General features: G+C 37.9%; 1 protein-coding gene across 2 annotated transcripts; it reads left to right on the forward strand.

Moving 5' to 3' along the window:
- The first annotated feature begins 2029 nt into the window (after positions 1-2029).
- Positions 2030-20831, forward strand: LOC122202173 (pancreatic lipase). Of its 2 annotated transcripts, none has more exons than XM_042908449.1 (12): positions 2030-2075; positions 3238-3407; positions 8365-8487; positions 11014-11148; positions 11907-12018; positions 13568-13687; positions 13804-13923; positions 14419-14537; positions 17383-17512; positions 18790-18898; positions 19377-19541; positions 20744-20831. In XM_042908449.1, the coding sequence occupies exons 1-12, from the start codon at positions 2030-2032 to the stop codon at positions 20805-20807; spliced, it is 1413 nt and encodes a 470-aa protein (XP_042764383.1). In that variant the 3' UTR covers positions 20808-20831. The 2 variants fall into 2 exon arrangements, with proteins under 2 accessions (XP_042764383.1, XP_042764384.1); XM_042908450.1 differs by having other exon boundaries at positions 3238-3392.
- Positions 20832-22240: the final 1409 nt, after the last annotated feature.

A 22240-nucleotide genomic window follows, 5' to 3' on the forward strand; every position in this document is an offset into this window, starting at 1 on the left:
ATAACAGTTTGGGAAATTGAATCTTCTCAAAACATTCTAAAATTTCAACCTATTGCAGTTTATAAAATAATTCCCCACGACCTCTAGTCTAACTTTCAGAATTGGGTGACTTTTAGTCCTCATTCTACAGCCTATATTGAATTTGGTACTATCTAAAATGCTAACCTAGAAATTTGGTGTGAATTATTCGGTAATTCACACAGAATGCATTTTACTTCATAGCAAAACCCAGAGTAAACATTGGCTCATTTTTTTTTTAGTTTGTTTTCTTGCTTGTTTTGAGTAAAAAAAAAAAAAAATAAGGTTCAGAAAATTATAGTTCTTTATCATAAGCCTGCGTGGGAAGTTGTTCTGGAGCAATTACGCAAACTAAATTGATTTTCTTTTTATTTCATTTCATTTATTTATTTATTTTAGAGAGAGTGCACACACAAGCAGGGGAGAGGGGGTGAGGGAGAGGGAGAGAGAATCTTAAGTGGGCTCCACTCTCAACACAGAGCCCGATGCCAGGCTAATCGCACGACCCTGGGATCATGACCTGAGCCAAAATCAAAAGAGTCAGACATTCAACTGACTAAGCCACCCATGCACCCCTAAACTGCTTTTCGTATTCATTTCTTCATTTGTTCATCCATCCAACAGAGGTGTGTTTAGAGCCAGCTTTATGCACAAAGTGGGCTAGATGCTGAGTGATGAGTAACAACAAGGCCCAGAGAATTCAATCCTTCTCAGACTTAATCACCCACAACTGATTGTGATGGGTTATCAAATGAGGGAGCTTCAAAAGAGAGGTGTTCTTAGAGGGAATAAGGAAACCAACCTAATCAGGGCTGGAGAAGGATTCCTAAGGAGGGGATTGAATGCTGAGACAAGAAGGATTCAGTGGGAATTTGGCTCAACTCCAACCCACAGAATTCCTGGTGTCTTCTGTTCTTATTTTAACATCTCTTTGCCCAACTTTTTTGAATTTTCCCTCATACAAAAATAATTTCATTGCTTTTTTCTGTACCTGTAAACTTTGCCGGTGAACTGAATTATTATTTGACCATTTCTGACCTGCAAACATGGCAATTCCATAAGATTCAGCTTATATCGGTGATGGTATCATGCTGAAGGGCTCCAATCTCTCAAAATTACGATATCCCGTTACAGTGCTTTAAAATTTATTTTAGGCAATCTATCACCAACTGAAAACATTTAAGTTCTTTTCCATCAAATGCTTCTCTTTCAGATTATTGTTCCCAGACCATTTTTTTTTCCAAGTTGAATTTTATTTTTCTGTCTTACCCGTAATTTTTTTTTTTGATGGTGAGGTCACCAATTCCACCTCTTTGCTCTTGGAAGTACCCCCATCTCCTTTTGTCAGTTCATTTATTCTTTTCTCCATGTTATTGTTGAGAAATAAACTAGTTCTATAGACTATCGTAATGAACACTCTTGAAGAACTGCTCCTAATTTCATGCTTTTGAAGGTAAGGCAAGGTTATACAAAAACTGCTCAAGCTGTCAAGCTTTCAGTATTTGTTTTCAAGACTGCTGCTATCAAATCTGTGAAAACAATTTACTTTCACACATATCCACAGAGCAGCACAGAGAATTGGGCAGACTAGAACCTTCTCTACAATGAAATTATGGTGATGCTGAGCATTATATAATCTCATTGAGACAGAACAGTCTGTATGAACCCTTTTCTCATCTTCCCACAAGTACTGTGGAAAACTTGACCTGCTCTATCATTCTTGGTTTATTTATGATTAGAACCAGAAATGTATACTTGGAACTTCCTCTCCTTTTCCATGGAACTTCTCAAAGAGATAAGGTTTGCTTATAAAAGGACCTTTAAGGCGCTATCTGCTTGTGTGTGGAACCTGACGGAATTGCCGTGGTGAGTCAGGAAAACATGTTTTCCAAGCCCTAATTTATTAGAACTTACTTATTTCCCCCAGAGGTCTAACTTAACTTGAATTACGCCAATCTTTTAAAAAAAAACCTATTTGGTCAGACTTAATCATATTTTTAACTTTATTTAGATGCTGCTAATCTGGAGACTATCGCTGCTGCTGGGAGCAGTAGTAGGTAAGAAAAGATATTTATGCAGCGCTGGGAGAGATTTCTTGCTTGGCACTTTCAAAAAAGTCTGTGATGGCTGAATTCGAGCCACTAGGGGATAAGGTGTGAGTGAGAAAGGTGCCTGTTGAGAGCACAGACACCTGGAGTAAGGTTGCCAGATATAATCTAAGATATGCAGTTAAATTTGAATTTCAGATAAACGACAAGTGTTTCCGATACATGAGTATGTGGCAAAGTTATACTGAAAAGTGTTCATTGTCTACCTGAAACTCAAATTTAACTTTTACTTTTATTTGCTAATCTAGCAACCCTGACTTGGGAGTCCAGTGTGGGGTTTGAAACCTTGCTCTGCCAGCCACAAGTGTATTACCCTGAGCAAAATTCTTAACCTCTGCGTGCTTCACTATCTTCATCTGTAGAATGGGAATATAATACCACCCCTAACGCAGGATACCTGTGAGACTTACGTAGTCCTGTAAATCATCTTGCCTAGTACCTGGCACACAGTAACATTTTGCAAATGCAGCCCTCCCTCACAACGGCTACGACTCCTACCACTACTATAATCCAGACTTAATCCTCCTGGACATCCCTCCCTTTGTGCTGTTCTTTTATGGGTTAGCATTCAAGCATAGAGTTGTGCCAAACCATGGACTTTCTGTTTGATTATTCATGAGCAGCTTCTTCATCATAGGAATCCAAAATTCTCCTCAAACATAGGGGGCCAAAATACTTATATTGTTATATATGTAATGTTCTGGCACTTGCATGAAGCTTAAGTTCTCTACCCAAAACCCAACACGAGAAGATGGCTGTGAGGAATTGAAAACCTCACCCCTCTCTACCAAGGCCTGGAAATACAAGGCTGCTCTTTTCTTGGGCACCAGTGGCCCAAGGAAGACATCTGCATTGAGAAGCTAGACCGAGTCCCAGCAAGGGCTGGACAGAGACACGAGGGGAGTGAGGTGGTCATACATTGTAGAAATGAAGACCAGAAGCCTGGGATGTTGAAGCTGTTTTGTGAGTGCCTAGATAGGAATATGTCTGGGAATATGGAGGAGGTAAATATGTCACAAAATGTAATTTAACTCATATTTTGGCCGAGAGACCATTAAAAAGAGCATTCTGATTAAACTGACGTCCTTGAAACGCTTCTGGGTCATTACAGGAAAAGAAATCTGCTTCCGAAGACTTGGCTGCTTTAGCGATGATGCCCCATGGGCAGGAATTGCGCAAAGACCCCTCAAAATATTGCCCTGGGCTCCAAAAGATGTCAATACCCGCTTCCTCCTGTACACTAACGAGAACCCGAATAACTTTGAAGTAAGAGAACTCATTGTTTTCAGAACTAAGTTCTATCTATTTTATTTATAAAAAGTCCACTAACTTGATATTATTCTCTCTTTTGTTTTAATTTAGATTCACTTTATTTTCTATTGAAGAATAATTGACATACAATATTGTATTCATTTCAGGTGTATCACATAGTGATACATATATCATATATATATATATATATATATATATATATGTATGTATATTATATATAATATATATGTTACAAAAGGGTCACCACAATAAGTCTAGCTACCGTCTGTCACTGTACAAAGGTGTTACAATATTATTGACTATATTCCCTATGCTGTACATTACATCCTTCTGTCTTATTTGTTACTAGAAAATTGTACCTCTTAATCCCCTTCACCCATTTAATCCATCTCCCTCCCTCCCTCCCCTCTGGCTACCATTTTAGTTTTCTCTATGTATTTATGAGTCTTGTTTTGTTTTGTTTTATTTAATCATTTGTTTTGTATTTTAGATTCACATATAAGTTTAATCATGTGGTACTTATCCTTCTCTATCTAACTTATTTCACTTAGCATAATACTCTCCAGGTTTATCCATATTGTCATGAATGGCAAGCTTTCATTATTTTTTTTTACATCTGAGCAATATTCCATTATATATATATATATATATATATATATATATATATATATATATATATCTCACATACCATTTTTGTCCATTCATCCATCAATGGACATATAAGTTGATTCCATATCTTGGCTATTATAAATAATACTGCAATGAACATAGGGATGCATATGTATACCCAAATTGGTGTTTTCATTGTTTTTTCAGATAAAAACCTAGAAGTGGAATTGCTGGATTATATGGTAGTTCTATTTTTAATTTATTGAGGAACCTCCATACCATTCGTTATTGGCGACTGCACCAATTTACATTACTGCCAACAGAGCATGAGGGCTCCTTTTTTTCCACATGCTCACCGACAGCTGTTAATTCTTGTCTTTTTGATAATAGCCATTCTTACAGTGTAAGGTGGTATCTCTTTATGGTCTTTATTTGCATTTACCTGATAATAAGTGATGTTGAGCATCTTTTCATATGCCTATTGGCATCTATATGTCTTGTTTAGGAAAAAAATGCCTATTCAGGCCTCTGCCCATTATTTAATCTGACTGTTTTTTTGATATTCAGTTGTATGTGTTCTTTATATATTTTGGATGTTAACCCCTTATTAGACATATCATTGGCAAATATCTTCTCCCATTCAGTAGATTGCTTTTTCATTTTGTCAATGGTTTCCTTTGTTGTACGCAGTCTTTTTAATCTGACGTAGTCCCATTTTTTTATTTTTGCTTTCACTGTTCTTGTCTGAGGAGACAGATCCAAAAAATATTTCTAAGATTGATGTCAAAGAACTTACAGCCTATGTTTTCTTCTAGGAGTGCTATGGTTTCAGGTCATACATTTTGTCTTGAGTTTATTATTGTATATGGTATAATAAAGTGTTCCAGTTTCATTCTTTTGCATGTGGCTGTCCCACACCATTTATTGAAGAGACTGTCTTTGTCTCACTATATATTCTTGCCTTCTTTGTTGTAGATTAATTAACCATAGAAGTGTGAGTTTATTCCTGGGCTCTCTATTCTGTGCCATTATCTATTTTTCTGTATTTGTGCCAGAACCATAATGTTTTGATTACTCTAGCTTTGTAGTGTAGTTTGAAATCAAGAGTGTGACACAACTTTGTTCTTCTTTCTCAAGATTGCTTTGGCTATGCAGGGTCTTTTGAGGTTCCATACAAATTTTAGGATTATTTGTTCCAGTTATATGAAAAATGCCATTGATTTTTTTTGTAGAGATTGCATTGAATCTGTATATTGCTTTGGGTAGCATGAACATTTTAACAATATTACTTCTTCCAATCAATGAGCAAGGTAATCTTTCCATTTATTTATGTTGCCTTCAATTTCTTTAATCAGTGTCATTGTTCAGAGGACAGATCTTTCACTTCCTTGGTTAAATTTATTCCTAGGTATTTTATTCTTTTTGATGCAATCACAAATGAGATTGCTTTCTTAATGTCTCTTTCTGATAGTTTGTTATTAATGTGTAGAAATGTAATAGATTGGGGTATGTGGGGGGCTCAGTTGGTTGAGGAACCAACTCATGACTTTGGCTCAGGTCATGACCACAGGGTTGTGGATTGAGCTCTGCATCAGGCTCTGCATTGAGAGTGGAGTCTGCTTAAGATTCTCTCTCTTTCCCTCTATCTGTCTCCTCCACTTGCATTCTCCCTCTCTCTCTGTCTCTCAAAATAAATTATAAAAATAAATAATAAGAAGAAATGCAACAGATTTCTGTAAATTGACTTTGTATCCTGCAACTTCACTTAATTCATTTTTTAGTTCTAATAGTTTTTTGGTGGAGGCTTTAGGGTTTTCTATATATAGTATCCTGTCATCTACAAATTGTGACAATTTTACTTCTTCCTTTCCAATCTGAATGACTTTATTTATTTATTTATTTATTTACTTTTGCCTAAATGCTGTAGGTAGAACTTCCAATATTATGTTGAATAAAAATGACAAAAGTGGGCACCTTTGTTTTGTTCCTATTTTGGGGGCAGGGGGAAGCCTTCAGCTTTTCATTGTTCAGTATGATGTTAGCTGTGGGTTTGTCATATATGTCTTTTATTCTGTTGAGACACATCTCTCTGTGTCCAATTTATTGAGGTTTTATCATAAATGGAAGTTGAATTTTGTGAAATGCTTTTTCTGCATCCATTGAGATGATCATTTGATTTTTATTCTTCGTTTTGTTAATGTGGTGTATCACATTGATTGATGTGTGGATATTGAACCATCCTTGCATCCCTGGAATAAATCCCACTTGATCATGTTACGTGATCCTTTTAATGTATTGTTGAATTCAGTATGCTAATATTTTGTCAAGGATTTTTACATCTATGTTTATCAGGAATATTGGCTTGTAATCTTTTTGTAGTATCTGTCTGGTTTTTGTATTAGAATAATGCTGATCTCATAGAAGGAGTTCAGAGCCTCCTTTCCTCTTCAATTTTTTAATAGTGTGAGAAAGATGGGTATTAAGTCTTATTTTTAAACGTTTGGTAGAAGTCACCTGTGAAACTGTCTGGTCCTGGACTTTTGTTTGTTGAGAGTTTAATTACTAATTCAATCTCCTTATTAGTAATCAGTCTGTTCAGATTTTATATTTCTTTCTGATTTAGTCTTGAAAGATTGTATGCTTCCAAGAATTTATTCATTTATTCCAGGTTGTCCAATCTGTTGTATATAACTGTTACTAGTAGTTTCCTATGATCCTTTATATTTCTATGGTATCAGTTGTAACTTCTTTTTCGTTTCTCATTTTATTTATTGGCCCTCTGTTTTTTTCTGGAAGAGAAGAGTCCAGCTAAAAGTTCATCATTTTTATTTATCTTTCAAGGAAACAGCTTTTAGTTTTATTATTTTTCTATTGTATTTTTAAGTCTCTATTGCATTTATTTCCACTCTGATCTTTATTATCTCCTTCATTCTACTAACTTTAGGCTTTGTTTGTTCTTCTTTTTCTAGGTTTTCAGTTATCTAGTGTGTGGTTAGGTTGTTTACTGAGCTTTTTTTTATTTCTTAATGTGGGCCTGTCTCACTGTAAACTTCCCTCTTAGAATTTCTTTTCTGTATCCCATAGATATCTGAACATTGCATTTACATTTTTATTTGTCTCAAGATATGTTTTTAACTACATCTTTGATTTCTTCCTTGACTGTTCCTTGACCCCTTGGTGCCACATAGTTTAGTCTCCACATGTCTGTGGTTTTTTTCACTTTTCTTCTTGTAATTGATTTCTAGTTTCATACCAATGTGGTCAGAAAATATGCTTGATATGATTTCAATCTTCTTAAATTTATCAAGGCTTGTTTTGTGGCCTAACATGTGCCTTATTCTGGAGAATGTCCATGTGCACTTGAGAAGAATGTGTATTCTGCTATTTTTGGATAGAACGTCCTATAAATATATGTTAAGTCCATCTGTTCTAATGTGTTGTTTAAGACCACTCTTTCCTTATTGATTTTCTGTTAGATGATCTATCCACTGATGTAAATAAGATGTTAAAATTCCCAGCTATTTTTGTGTTACTTTAAATTTCTTCCTTTGCATCTATTAATATTTGCTTTATATAATTAGGTGTTGCTATGTTGAGTGATTAAATATTTCCAAGTGCTATATCTTCTTATTTAATAGGTCTTTTATCTTTATGTAAAGCCCTTCTTTGTTTATTCTTACAGACTTTGTCTTAAAGTCTATTTTGTCTCATATAAGTATTGCTACTCTAGCTTTCTTTTTGTTTCCATTTACTTAAAATATCTTTTTCCATCCCTACATTTTTAGTCTGCAAGTGTCTTTAGATATGAAATGACCTAAAATGATCTAGTAGGCAGCATATAGACTGGTCTTATTTTTTTAATCCATTCAGCTACTCTGTCTTGATTGGAACTTAATGTCATTCTTATCCTACCTTTATGTTGCCATTTAGTAAATATTCTAAATATTGTTATATACATGTGTATACACACACACATATATATGTATATATAAACTCTCCTAATATCATATATAATCTCCCAACATTACACACACACAGACACGCACAGGCACACACACACACACACACACACACACACACACACAGCAAAACCATCTATTGCATGAAGACAAGATCCCTACATCGATGTTATAGCACATGTTTATCCTGACTAAAGCAACTGCAGAAATGTTATGATGTCTGGAAAGTAGTGACTTGATGATGGTTGCAAATAGCTTGCCTGTAATAGGAGAATCCATATTCACAAGGATCTCAAGTCTTGGCGGTCTTTTCCTACTCATCATCTCTCTCCGTGTACAAATGGTTCTATTGGACGCTATAAGAAACTTGGCATTAAACACTTTTCTTCTCAAAATAGGAAATTATTGCAAATGCATCAACTATCATGAGCTCTAATTTCAAAGCAGACAGAAAAACCCGCTTCATTATTCATGGATTCATAGACAAGGGAGAAGAAAACTGGTTGTCCAAAATATGCAAGGTAAGATATGGTAATCAATGAAGGGAAGGCTGCTTCTAGACTGATGATTAACAATGAGGAAGGCACAGGCCCCAACCAATCAGGACAAATGCTAGCCACTATGACACCAGAGGATCACCTGACTCTTCTGGGCCTGGGGATTCCAGGTAAGGTCCAGGAGGTGGTAGAGGGGTAGGAGGGACCTGGAACAGTCAGGGCAGCAAGGTTGGCAAGCATTTGGTGGCTCTGTGTAGTAGCTATTTAATAACTAATACAGAGATATTTCAAAATTTTAGCAAGGAATGTTGCCATACTGATGCAATATTAGTTGTATTTTCAATAACTTTTAATTTTTTTCAAGAGGTTTAATTTCCATTTGAAGAACTAAGATAACTTATTTTGCCCAAACTAATTGTTTTCCTTTGATTTTCACTTGCTACTCTTTGATCTCCTATGGTAGCAGTATCTAGGAAAATTCTGTATGTTTTCATTGACAGCTTCTGTTGTTTCAACAGTAGTGATCCAATTTTCTTTAATTTGTCTTTGGCTATGTGCCTTGTTATAATGAAGAATTAAAAGACAGAAAATCAAAGAGAACAATTTTTCCTAGCAACTGCTAGTGCTTGAGGAACATTATCATTGATTCATTTATTCAACAATCTTCTGTGGCCAGCGTGGTGCACAGGTGCAGTTATTTCTTCATAGGTCTAAAAAAAAAGACACAAAGGTTTTCCTGAACACTCTTAATTTCAGACCTACCTATGACTCAAGCCAAAGGCTGGATTGAGTCAACTCTAGAGACTATCTGCTGATCCTGACGATAGCCAAAATTAATGAGCTTCATGTCACAAGTTCAAAAATAGTAAAACCTTAATTTGTCTTCTAAAATAATTTAAAGCTGATGATTACTCGGGAGAGGGTAGTAATAGATTTTTATACAACAGGGAAGGAAAAAGACTACGATTCTTAGCTCAAAGGGGATGTAAATTTTTAGATAGGGGTATACAATTTATTTCCAAAATCCCAAAAGCAGATTTATTTTTCTTGCATGCTTTGGCTCTGACAAAATGGTTGCTTTAGGATGGAGAAGTAAGTGGATTAAACTAGAAAGTTGGGGCGCCTGGGTGGCTGAGTCGGTTGAGCATACGACTCTTGGTTTCAGCTCAGGTCATGATCTTGCGGTTCGTGAGTTCGAGCCCCATATTGGGCTCTGCGCCAACAGTGCAGAGCCTACTTGGAATTCTCTCTCCCTCTCTCTCTGCCCCTCCCCTGCTCTCTCTCTCTCTCTCTCTCTCTCAAAATAAATAAATTTAAAATAAAACTTAGAAGATTAAAGGTCCTAGACTCTAGTTCTAACTCTTTACTTAGCTAACCGTGACATTAGCAAACTATTTTCCCTCTTTGGATATTTCTATCTGTAAAATAAAATAATTGGAGATGATTTATAAAATTGCTTTATTCTTCCGAAAGTCTTCTTGGAAAAAAGGTGGGGATATGTATAAACATACATACACCCAAACAGACAAAATTCCTGCCAGATCTAACATTCATGAAACTATCATTGACCCCCATCAGACAAGGCTTCCAATAGATATCTGGTGGGTTATGTGAAATAACTCTTCAGTGATGTATAATAAAATATGTTCATCCAGAAACTTTGATTAGTCTTTCCATCATGGAAAAGCTTACTCATTTTCTGTCAGTATATTTATTTAAAAGGGTCCTAACATAGGCTTTCATTTATTCATTAGTCCAATAAATATTTATTGAACACCCACTGTGTGCCAGGAACTATTTGAGGCCCTGAGGATATAGCAGTGAACAAAACAAGCAATGTCATGGGGCACATTTTAATTAGGGACAATGTAGGCTTATGACATTTATGATGATCTAATGAGACAATCCACTGTACCACATTTTATACATTTCTTCTTGCAGCAAATGTCTATTTATGTGTTACAGTAGATATCCCAAGAATCCAGTTCCCATTATGGCCAAACCTTCAATTTGGAGCACATGTTAAACTTTTTTTTATATATTATTTATTTTTGAGAGAGAGAGAGAGCATGAGTGGGGGAGGGACAGAGAGAGAGAGAGAGAGAGAGAGGGAATCCAAAGCAGGCTCCAGGCTCTGAGCTGTCAGCACAGAGCCTGACCCCGGGCTTGAACCCATAAACCACAAGATCATGACCTGAGCCAAAGTTGGACGCTTAACCAACTAAATCACCCAGGCACCCCAGAGTACATGTTAAACTTTAAATTTCAACTTGTTGGGATGAGCACTGGGTGTTGTATGGAAACCAATTTGTCAGTAAATTATATTAATAAAAATGAAATAAAATAAAATAAATGAAAAATAAATAAACAGAAAAAAATAAAAGGAATTTCATAACCATAACAGACTAGAAGTTGTGTTTGTTGTTTTGGGGTTAAAAACAAGCTTGATCTTGTACAGGTCGAGAAGGGAATTTACCCTCATTCTCAAATGTGTTATTAATTAATAAACATCCCCAATCATTCACCCATTTATTGTGTCTGTTCCATCAGAACTTGTTTACAGTGGAAAGTGTGAACTGCATCTGTGTGGACTGGAAAAGTGGCTCCAAAACCGGTTACACTCAGGCCTCACAGAACATCCGGATTGTGGGGGCAGAATTGGCATATTTTGTTGAAGTTCTTCAGGTAACTGCCTCCAAGTTATATAAAAGCCCATCCACATTGCTCTCTGGGATTCTCCTTCAAAAAAAAAGAAAAAAAAATGCTGTAGGTATGATAATTACGAAAGACATTTCTCTATTGAGATTCGACTTTCCCCATGGTTGAAAAGAAATACACAATATCCATCAATCAATCAGTCAATCTAGATTTGGGCTTCTATCCCTATTAAAGTCAATAAACTAGTTCTTTCAGCAACCAGGTAGGCTGTTTCTATTGGATCCCACCAGCATTTCTTTGAATTTTATCAGTTATTAAAACAAGTTGGCATGATAACGTCAACCTTAAGGTTAAACTATCTTGTTTCTGTTTTTGTTTTTTTATGTTTTTAACAGAAGCACAATGACAGCAAGCTAATCTAATTTGGTAACAAAAAACCTTAAAAAATGTTAACCTAGAATTTGCTTAAGTAAATGCTTTTATTATTATTTTCTAACCTGAATACTTGCTTCAGCACCACTGGGTAACAATTCCTTATACCTGGCAAGGATTTCCTCTACATAGTAAAAGAACAGAGATTCCTACTTCCACCAGTTTAAATGTTAAACCATTGCCATATTCTGTTATAACTGGGGGGGGGGGGGGGGGGGGGGAGTCCGTGAAAATCAGTTGCTTTGAAGGGGCAGCACGTTCTTAAAACTCAAGTTTTGAGGGGATCTTCTTCTGTGGCCATCTTGAGTTTTGATATATTTGAAAACATTCTGAAGAAGTTTTCTTTCCAACAGTCAGCATTTGGGTACTCACCTTCCGACGTCCACATCATTGGCCACAGTCTGGGTGCCCACGCAGCTGGAGAGGCAGGAAGGAGGATCAATGGGACGGTTGGGCGAATCACAGGTTGGTCAAACAGTAAAAGCTGAAAAATCGGACTAAGTGTTGCCTACATGGGGTCTAAACGGATGGCAGTTTGGCATTTTCTGAATTGGGCCACATGATCGGGAATCAGTATGTTCTGAGGACTAGCGAATTTTTTACTAATATTCATCTTTGGTCTACAGACCCCTGGTTTTTTGTTTGTTTTGTTTTGTTTTGTTTTTTACTTTTTTGAGAGAGAAATCAGGGGAGGGGCAAAGGAAGTGGGAGAGAGAGAATCTTAAGCAGGCTTCATGCCCAGCATGGAGCCCAACTCGGGGCTCAAACTTACAAACATGAGATCATGGCCTGAGCCAAAATCAAGAGCTGGACACTTAACTAACTGAGTTACACAAGTGCCCCCATCTGTTTAACATATGTGTGTGTGTGTATATATATATATATATATATATATATATATATATATACACACGTATATATACGTACATATATGTGTGTGTGTGTGTGTATATATATATATATATATATATATATATATATATATATATGACTAAAATTTGAATTAAGAACATCAGGAAGTCTTATTCACATCTCTTTTCCTGTTTTCAGGCCTTCACAAAGGACAAGTCTCGTGACTAGAATAAAGAGAACAAATAACAAAATAAATAATAAATAGAATTAAATCTAAAGAGCTCAAAATATATAATGTATTATATTATGCTTTGATAGCAATTGATAATTAGCATAATCCTCACCCACGCTGAGCTAAGAGTTATAGGATACAGGTGGTTAGGACAGGCTGATCAGTCCTGCAGGCTGCTAGTTAGATAAAAAATATTCCACGAATCTCAGACTGATTGCTTCTGGCCAATGGCACCACATGTTGTATTCTCAGCCCTAAAACGACCTTGTAAGTTTATAGGAAAGACTTTGCTATCCTGGATCTGAGAGATGACTATTTCAGGGAGCAGTCACTTTTCTTTTCCATCTTTGCACTCTCTGTCCAACCTTCTGATTCTTTTTTTTAATACCTTGGGCAAATCGTTCATGTTTGCATTGGTGGGGGCATCCAGATGTCTATCATTAATTTGCTGGAGAGAACATTCTTTCTCGTGGTCCATGACTGTTTACAAGAGCCTACTCAGCCAGGCACTTTGTGAAGTTGTGGTCCTGGTGACCATGAATACAGAAGTCCTTGCCTTTATAGGATTTTACAGGAGAGTGGGGCAGGTGGGGAAGGGGAGACTTCTTTTAGCCTGAACAGCTTTTAGGAGTCTCATGTCTCCCAGAGTCTAGCTCTTTCCCTATAACTGTTGCTAGTGGCCTGGATTGTCCCAGTGACTAAACATCCATAAGGAGAGCCAAATTTCATGGTTTGAGAAAAATTTGCTATAATTTGAATAGTGAATTAGACACAGAAAGTGGAAGAAGATGATAAGGTAGGGAAGAACTACCTTATCTCTTTCCATAAATAAGTCATGGTTCCCACCAATGCTTGCACTTGGGTAGGTAATTAACAAAGAAAGGTGAATGCATACACTGATATTAACATGACACATCCTATCTACTTTAGGGTTGGATCCAGCTGAACCTTGCTTTGAGGGCACACCCGACTTAGTCCGATTGGACCCCAGCGATGCCCTGTTTGTGGATGTAATTCACACAGACGCTGCCCCTATAATCCCCAACATGGGTGAGTTCTGCAATTCATCCTCCATGAGTGTTTACTAACTCTATACAGTAGAGTGTTTTAGAGCATTTTGACTCTATACAGTGACATGAACTTTCTCATATTTTAAAATTCCTCAGGGTTTGGAATGAGCCAAACTGTAGGCCATCTAGATTTCTTTCCAAATGGAGGAAAAGAAATGCCCGGATGTCGGAAGAACATTCTCTCTCAGATCGTTGACATAGATGGGATCTGGGAAGGTAAAAACCATTATGGACATGAAGAGATTTTCCTAGGGGAACATTTGTATTTCATTTTACTAAATTTGCTAAGTATTTTGGTACAGGTCTCACATTTTCTGTAATGAAGGACTTTTAACACAAAATATGGTCTTTTCACTGAGGAAAGTTGGGCATGAGGAGACTCTAGGAAAGAAAATGTGATTGTAGTCAACTTTCCAAGGATCTAATTCAGGGAATGCATTACTAAGTTGTACTTATATCTATATGGACCAGTCTTTTCCTTCTAAAGTTATTTTTCCATTTCATTTAGCTATGGCATTACTATTAAATTTTTCAATAGTACTTAACTTCTGATCACATCACAAATCATAAATACACTGTATCCATGATTTTGTTCTGTGACCACCATGAGTTCACACTAATTAGAAAAATCTACTCAACAACTGTGTTCTAATCATGACATTGGAAAAATAAAATCTGTTGCTGATGTGTAAATCATTTCTGATTTCCAAGGGACTCGTGACTTTGTGGCCTGTAATCACTTAAGAAGCTACAAGTATTACTCTGACAGCATCCTTAACCCCGATGGCTTTGCTGGATTCCCTTGTGCCTCTTACAGTGTTTTCTCTGCAGTAAGTAGATTCTACTTTGTACCCGAAGAATTTTGTAACCATCACATCTTCATGACGTATGGTTCACTGGACACGACGTGCATTCAGTGAATGTCACTATATTATTGCCACATTATTTATACCTTTAATCATACATATTTTTAATTGAAGTACATTGACATTATTGTAATAGTGATAAGACATTGGAGAACTTTAGAGGAATAGGCTTATATGCTGAAATGTCCACTTTGTTCTCTATCACTCCAGTATGTATCAGGTAAATGTTCAAACTTGTCTTAGAAATAGTGTAAGTAAAAAAAAAAAAAAAAAAAGTAGTCTAAGGAAATCTGAGCTATGGCTCCAGGATGCCGATACATATGGAAAACTTGTCTTAAATGCTGATCCTATAAAACTATATCATTATGGGCATGTGGATATTTCTGTGCAACCTTATAATTGTCAAGTTTTTTGTTTCTTTGCTTGATTTTGAGTTTTCATCTTGTTTGGTATTCGCTAGACATCTGGGTTAAAAACCTTAAATGTGATCTTGAAAGTGATATATCTATTGCCTGTTATTTTTTTAACACTTATTCATTTTTAAGAGACAGACAGAGAGCATGAGGTGGGGAGGGGCAGAGAGAGAGAGAGAAACACAGAATCTGAAGCCAGCTCCAGGCTCTGAGCTGTCAGCACAGAACCCGATGCAAGGCTCAAACTCACGAACTGTGAGATTATGACTTTAGCTGAAGTCAGATGCCTAACTGACTGAGCCACCCAGGTGCCCTTTGCCTGTTATTTTTTATTGCTCTTCTTTTCACTATAAATTTTTTCAAGGAAAAATATGTGATCCATGTCATTTAATAAATAAAATTTTAAGTAACATGCCAGGTGAAGTCATAGTTACAAAGGATGTATAACTTCATGATGAAGAGAAAGGGTCTGAAACCTGATTTCACTATTAAATGGTTGAATGATTTGAACAAAATTCTTAACCTAAGGCAGTTTTTTCATTTCTAAATGCAATAATAATGGGAGACTCCATAGGTTTTGTGGGAGGATTTTATGAGATGATATGTTTTAATTGCTTAGCCCAGAATCTAAAATATAATAATTAGCATTCAACAAATGTTGGCTATATGTATACGTGAGATGCATGTTTTACTTGCAGTATAGCTTATGCACGCAAGAACACCAACCCCCTTCTTTGGTCTAGCTTTGTTTTTATCTTGTTCCCAAATCCCCAATCTCTAGGTAATGGTAAAACAAGCAAAGAAGCTCTAGGTTTCATTCAGTTAAAATTTAGTCTGATTCAGTAATATATTTAGACCTTTTAAGTGATGCTCATACACTTTTTTTTTTTTTTTTTTGACGATGGCAGGGAGAGAGAGAGAACGTGTGCATGAAGTGTGCATGCTAGCAGGGAAAGGACAGGGGGAGAGGGAGAGGAAGAGAGAATTTTAAGTAGGTTCCACACCCAGCACCGAGTCCAACATGGGGCTCTCAAGACCAGGAGATCATGAGCTGAGCTGAAATTGAGAGTCAGCCACTTCACCTACTGAGCCACCCAGGCATCCCACTCAGACACTTTTGTAAGAAAATGTTATCAGGTGGAGCACCTGGGTGGCTCAGTCCATTAAAGCGTCTGACTTCGGTCATGATCTCGTGGTTCATGAGTTCAAGCCCCATGTCAGGCCCTGTGCTGACAGCTCAGAGCCTGGAGTCTGCTTCGGATTCTGTGTCTCCCTCTCTCTCTCTGCCCTCCCCTGCTTGTACTCTGTCTCTCTCTCAAAAATAAATAAAAACATTAAAAATAAATAAATACTTTTTAAAAAAAAAAAGGAAATGTTACCAGTTTTGCATATATCCCAGCCTTTGGACCCCTTCATCAGTTTCTCCCCAAGCTGGTATTGGCACAGTGATCACGGGGGTGGTGGTCAGTGTGTGTGCAAGGCAGAGGGGAGAACTTGGGGGTCTGCATTTTTGATGAGCACGTGGCTGGTGTCTGCAGATAATGTCTCAGCACATATACTCTTCTGGTTTGGCCAACTTCCCCAGATAGCTCTGGCCATTTCTTCCTGACTGGCTCAGTCTCCCCTTAGTTTTTGCTGGATGCAGACCCCGACTCTGGCCCAGTCCCCATCTGGTTCATTGATCCAAGAGACTGCCCCTCGCCTCCATTGTGGAGCAGGCTTGCCCCTCCATAGCAGAAATTGTGCTGTTTGTCTCTCCCATTGTGTTTCTCCCTCTCCCTTTTCTTCCCATAATTCCTTGACCCAGAAAGAGGACATTTTTCTATGTGATATATATCTTCTCCACACCCCAACCTCACAGCTACGACTTAAAGGCCAACTGGGGCATTTTCTGTTCACATTGGGAAAACTCTTAGATCTGAATCCTTCAGACCTTAACATGCTAAGTGGAAGCTAAAAATTCTGAGAAAAACCTGACTTTTGAGCCTTTCATCCTACTAATGGGCCCGATTTTGCATATCAGAGCTCCTCATCCCCTCTGCTCTTTCTTTTGCAATCTTTCTAAAATAAATTCTAACCCTTGGAGGCAGATGGATGTCTTGGGGGCCACTTGAGCAACTTACAAAGGCAAGAGACAAGATTAAAATATATGTAGAAATACATATCTAAATTCCCTTTTCGTATGATTTCTACAATATTTTTGTTAGTATCGTGTCATTGAACAGTAAAATCACTGGTTTATCATTGTAACTAATGAAATGCTTTTTAACCTTTGCTGAGATACTATGAAAATCTTCTTTTGCCATCAGTACAGAATTGGCTTTAGAATGTTTGAATTGCAATAACACGTGGAAAAAGAGGGTGCGCTTCATTCATCATTTGTTAATTTCCCCTAGAACAAGTGCTTCCCCTGCCCCAGTGAAGGCTGCCCACAGATGGGTCATTATGCTGACAGATTTCCTGGAAAAACAAACGGAGTGGGCCAGATATTTTATCTAAACACTGGTGATGCCACCAACTTTGCCCGTAAGTCTCTACTATATTTGCCTTAAATCCTTAATGCTCTGTATTTTATCATGTTTGGTGAAAATGTGTGAAATTGCTCTTCTGCAGAAAAGTTGGAAGCACTCTTCCCAAACATGGAAAAATATTCAAAAGCTGTCATGTTCAGTGTAACTCGGGCTCAACGGGGGCAACAGAACAGAGTTTTGGGGGCCTGAACTAAAAATGATACCAAGATTGATTCCTTCATATTCGATTCTGGTGCTGCATTCAGGGGGCTTCTTCTGCTCCAGACTCTTCCAAGTTTCACTAAAGAAAATTCTGAGGTTTTGTACAAGCAGAAAAGTAATCCGGGAGAGAGGTGGCAGAGATTGTGGGAATAGAAGGGAGTTGCCAGATCGAAGAGCTGTTTAGGGCGGTAGCCTCCATGGGTGATAAGAATTAGAAGGTGCAGGGATGGTAAGGCATGGGGACAGCCCCCAGGTTTCCTTCCTGGGTCACAGAGGAAGAAAACTATTGGAGCCAGTGGGGTTGGCCACACTGTAAAAACTAAAGTTTAATCCTCTCCTCAGTTTGACCCAGGCTAGCTCTAAATGGCATAAACTGCTAGTTAAGTATGGACTGGTACCATAGAGTGGTTACCATAACTTAATACATTTCCAATGGCAATGGAAAGCTGAATTATAGAATTTTTTAAATAAGTGTAGACAACTTAGACTTGTGAAAAGGAATTGATGAAAATGTCACACTCTACCATTTTCCCGCTTTCTTTTAACGTAAAGTTCTTAGAATATTCAAAAATAAATTGCTAGGTCAAGAAATTGAAAGCAAAATATATGACTGACTTACATTTACTTGAAATTTCTTGATTTTGGAATGATTCTGTACTCCTGCCCTGCCCCCACATCTGTCTTCTGAACATTTAGATAAAGGAGTATCTATCTGCTTAGAAGAACGGCCACTACTGAGTCACCTGGGTGGCTCAGTTGGTTAAGCATCCATCTATTGATTTCGGCTCAGGTCATGATCTCAAGGTTGGTGAGATCTGCCCTGTGTCAGGCTCAGTGCTGACAGTGTGGAGCCTGCTTGGGATTCTCTCTCCCTTCCTCTCTATCTGTCCCCCCCCCCCAACCCATGCTTTCTCTCTCTCTCTCAAAGTAAATGAATAAATAATTTAAAAAAAAAAAACAATGCTATATATAAATTACTCAAAATTCAGCAGCAGTGGCATCCAATTAAGCCTGTTTTCAGAATATCTTCTGCACAAGCTGACATTTTGCAAATATTTTCACCCTGTGCAGGTTGGAGGTATAAGGTAGCTGTCACGCTGTCTGGAAGGAAGGTTACAGGACACGTGCTAGTGACTTTGTTTGGAAATAAAGGGAATTCTAAACAGTATGAAATTTTCAAGTGAGTGAAATATTACTCTAAGCTGTTTGTTTTACCTTGCACCTTAATGCATTTCAGAATTCTGTTTTGGAATTTTTTTTTCCTCTGCTGTTTCCTGAGAAAACCACTGATGTCCGTTTTGATGCGTGGCATCTGGTTTATAATCAGTGAATAAGTATCCTGCCCACAAAACAACCGGGAAAAGACGATATGATGATGTCATCACTTATTAAATTGTGGGAGAATTGTGACCAAAACATATTTGAAATTTTATTAAAGTAAGGATGACATTAAAACAATACGAGTTATTGCTGGCAAATGACCTGCCACTGAGTTACCATACCTGTCTGCATCACTTAACACATTCGGATGCAAACGTACTACCAGTCACCTTACTAGAGATGCGTTGTTAGCTGGTTTTAGAACCCTATATGTATATATTGATGTGTATATTTTTGTATGTTCACGTAACGTTTCCATTAACTTCTCAACTCCCAAGGGGCACTCTCCACCCCGACAGCACTCACTCCAACGAATTTGACTCTGATGTGAATGTTGGAGATTTGCAGAAGGTTAAATTTATTTGGTACAACCGGGTGATCAACCCAACCCTACCCAGAGTGGGAGCGTCCAAGATCATGGTGGAAAGAAACGACGGAAAAGTGTAAGTAATAAAAATCCAAAGAGATTTGCCGCGCCGCGTCATTTTTGTAATCCTATTCCCACTGGAAGTCTACTTTAAGTTAAATCTATAGTTGTTCTCCCACATCATGGTCACAATTGCTTTCCCAATTGCTTCTGTTTCTTTGCTAAAAAGAGCAGAATTTCAAGGGGATAATTTTGAGAGATTTGTAGATGGGTATGTGTTATTTGATACATGTGTTAAAATGAGAATCCGGCTTCATGACCCTAAGTTAAAAAGAATGATTTCATTTAGCAACTGTGTGTGACAGCAGATCACTGGTTGCCTGGGGAGAGGAGAGATAGGAGGGGATGAGAAGGAGAGATTACAAAGGGACAGGAGAGTAGTTGGGGACAATGAATATGTTTACTCTCTTGATGGTGGGGATGGGATGGGGGGACTACTCTCATCCCCTTAGAAGATAATTCAATGAAGGCCCAATGCCATAATTCGTGGGCAGGAAATTTGACTTCAGCAAGTTGCTAACTGCCACCAAAAAAATTCAGCTCACTTTTATTTATATATAGTGTGTGTGTCCTTCATCTCTTGTGTCCTTCATCAAGATTAGTGTTTAACCTTTAATGTGCTATTTGAGAACCTTCCAGCCATCAGACCACAGGGAAGAAAATGAAGATGAAGAGAAAAGGCATCTTCTCAGAACCTTGTCTGTGCCAGGCACTTGACATATGCTTCTATATGTTATTAAAGAAAATTAGCTTCCAAGCAAACTGAGCATTGTTTAGTCTCATGGGTAATGCTCGTCAGTTTCAATTCAATTATTGAATTGAAATAAGAATGCCTAGTGAATGTAACACCAGGACCTCAGAAATATCCCTCTGGCTGATTTCTCATCATACCGCTGACCCTACTTTTCTTCAGTTGCATCGATTGACGACGTGCCAAGTGCTTAGTAGGTGTTTTCAGGATATGACAAATGAACACTCTCTGTGTTTAGGGGCATCCAATGACACCGCCTCCCTCTGCTATTGCACAGCCATGAGAGCACTGGAAAGGAGAATTCAGTCCTCTATACAGAAGAGGCCTGTCTTCCCTTGGCCAATGTCTGCTCTCGGGCACATGGAGTGGCTCTCGCTCAGACTCGGGAGAATAGAGGCTGTCTTTATGCTCCAACACACCAGCCGGGTAGCAGGAAAAGCTGACTTTCTGTTATTTTGTCTCTGCAGGTTCAATTTCTGTAGTAAAGAAACTGTGAGGGAAGATATTCTGCTCACTCTTACCCCGTGTTAGGAGCAGCTGACATGTGACCACTGCACCTTACTGCTAATAAAATCTACTGGTGAAGCAATCCATTCCTTTGCTACCATGTCCATTTTTTCCAATATAACTTTTGTATAATGTGATTAAAATCCAAATTCTGGAGTTGGTCTGAAAAACCATAAATGACTGTTGAAGCTGGTTACATACCTATTATGTGACATTTGAGCTTTGAGAGTATTGTTTACTTGGCACTGACATCATGCCCATTGCTAATATTACTGATGTCATTCTGATCACGTAAGGCAGACTTCCAGATCCAAGATGATCCCCTCCCAGTGTGCACATGGCCAAGTACCAACCTTTATCATTTTCCCATCTTTACATTTGTTGGGGGTAATCAGACATCTCAGAAAAGATGACACATAAGGATAAAAGGACATAGCAGATCCAATGCTTCCTAACCAGTCCCCCTGCTCCCAGTGGGGTCCCCCCAGGCTCCTTTCCTGTCTGCAGCCTTTTTAATCTTTCTAAAAAGCACAAATCAAAAATCTTCCCAGTGTTCTCCAGGAACCAAAGACTCTAGCATTCTCTCTCACCATATTCCTTCTAGAAATCTGTTTTCTGGTCTCCAAAAGGACCTTGATCTTGGATGGTGCTGGACCTTTGCACAAACCCTTCCACTCCCTAGGATGTGTTTTCCGTTGTCTTTCTGTCTGTTTAACTCCTACTGGTTCTTAAATCTGTGTGTAGACATCATTTCCTCCAGAAAAGCTTTCTTCACATCCATTACCATATCCCCTAAGACTGGATTAGAGGCTGTCCCATTGCCTTACTGCTGCACCCAGAGCTCCCCCCATCTCAGCACTTATTCCTCTATATCATAAGTGCTTGTTTACTTGTCTGCATATCTCTCATTAAGGGGGTTACATGTTGTATGTATCTGGCAAAGGCCTGGCATGTAGTAGGATATCAAATAAATATTTTCTGAATGACCAACTCACTAATGAAAAGAATGAATGACTCCACTAGAGTCAGGTATTTAAAATTAGGCCATGTCCAATCACTAATATCCTAAAAGAGAAAGGTCTTAAAAGGTGAATGGGGATTTGCCAAGAGGACATGACAGGTAGGGCACTCCAGAAAGAGGGAACAATACAGCCAAAGCCACAGAGATGTGAACATGCTTTTCATTCTATGTTTCACCAAAGTATAGGCAAGTTGATCAACACATGAAGACTTGTTCTGAGAATTATTAATCTGTATTGATCAGGATGCTTTCACTTGCAGGAACATAAAGCTCTAATTCAAACTGGCATAAACCATAGGGAACTGCATTCATTCACATGATTGGGAAGCCCAGGGGTAGGGAAGCTTCAGGTTTGGTTGATCTAACAACTTAATGACCTTTTCAAGAGCCACTTCTTTTCTGTTCCTGTGCTCTCTTGTCTATGGTGCCTAATGGT

The sequence above is a fragment of the Panthera leo genome, chromosome D2, assembly GCF_018350215.1.
Source record: "Panthera leo isolate Ple1 chromosome D2, P.leo_Ple1_pat1.1, whole genome shotgun sequence".
Classification (NCBI taxonomy): domain Eukaryota; kingdom Metazoa; phylum Chordata; class Mammalia; order Carnivora; family Felidae; genus Panthera; species Panthera leo.

Coding starts and splice junctions, on each gene's coding strand:
- LOC122202173 (XM_042908449.1), top strand. CDS start 2,030: ATGCTGCTAATCTGGAGACTATCGCTGCTGCTGGGAGCAGTAGTAG. Junction 2,076..3,237: donor GCTGCTGGGAGCAGTAGTAG/GTAAGAAAAGAT, acceptor GGGTCATTACAG/GAAAAGAAATCTGCTTCCGA. Junction 17,513..18,789: donor TGATGCCACCAACTTTGCCC/GTAAGTCTCTAC, acceptor CACCCTGTGCAG/GTTGGAGGTATAAGGTAGCT.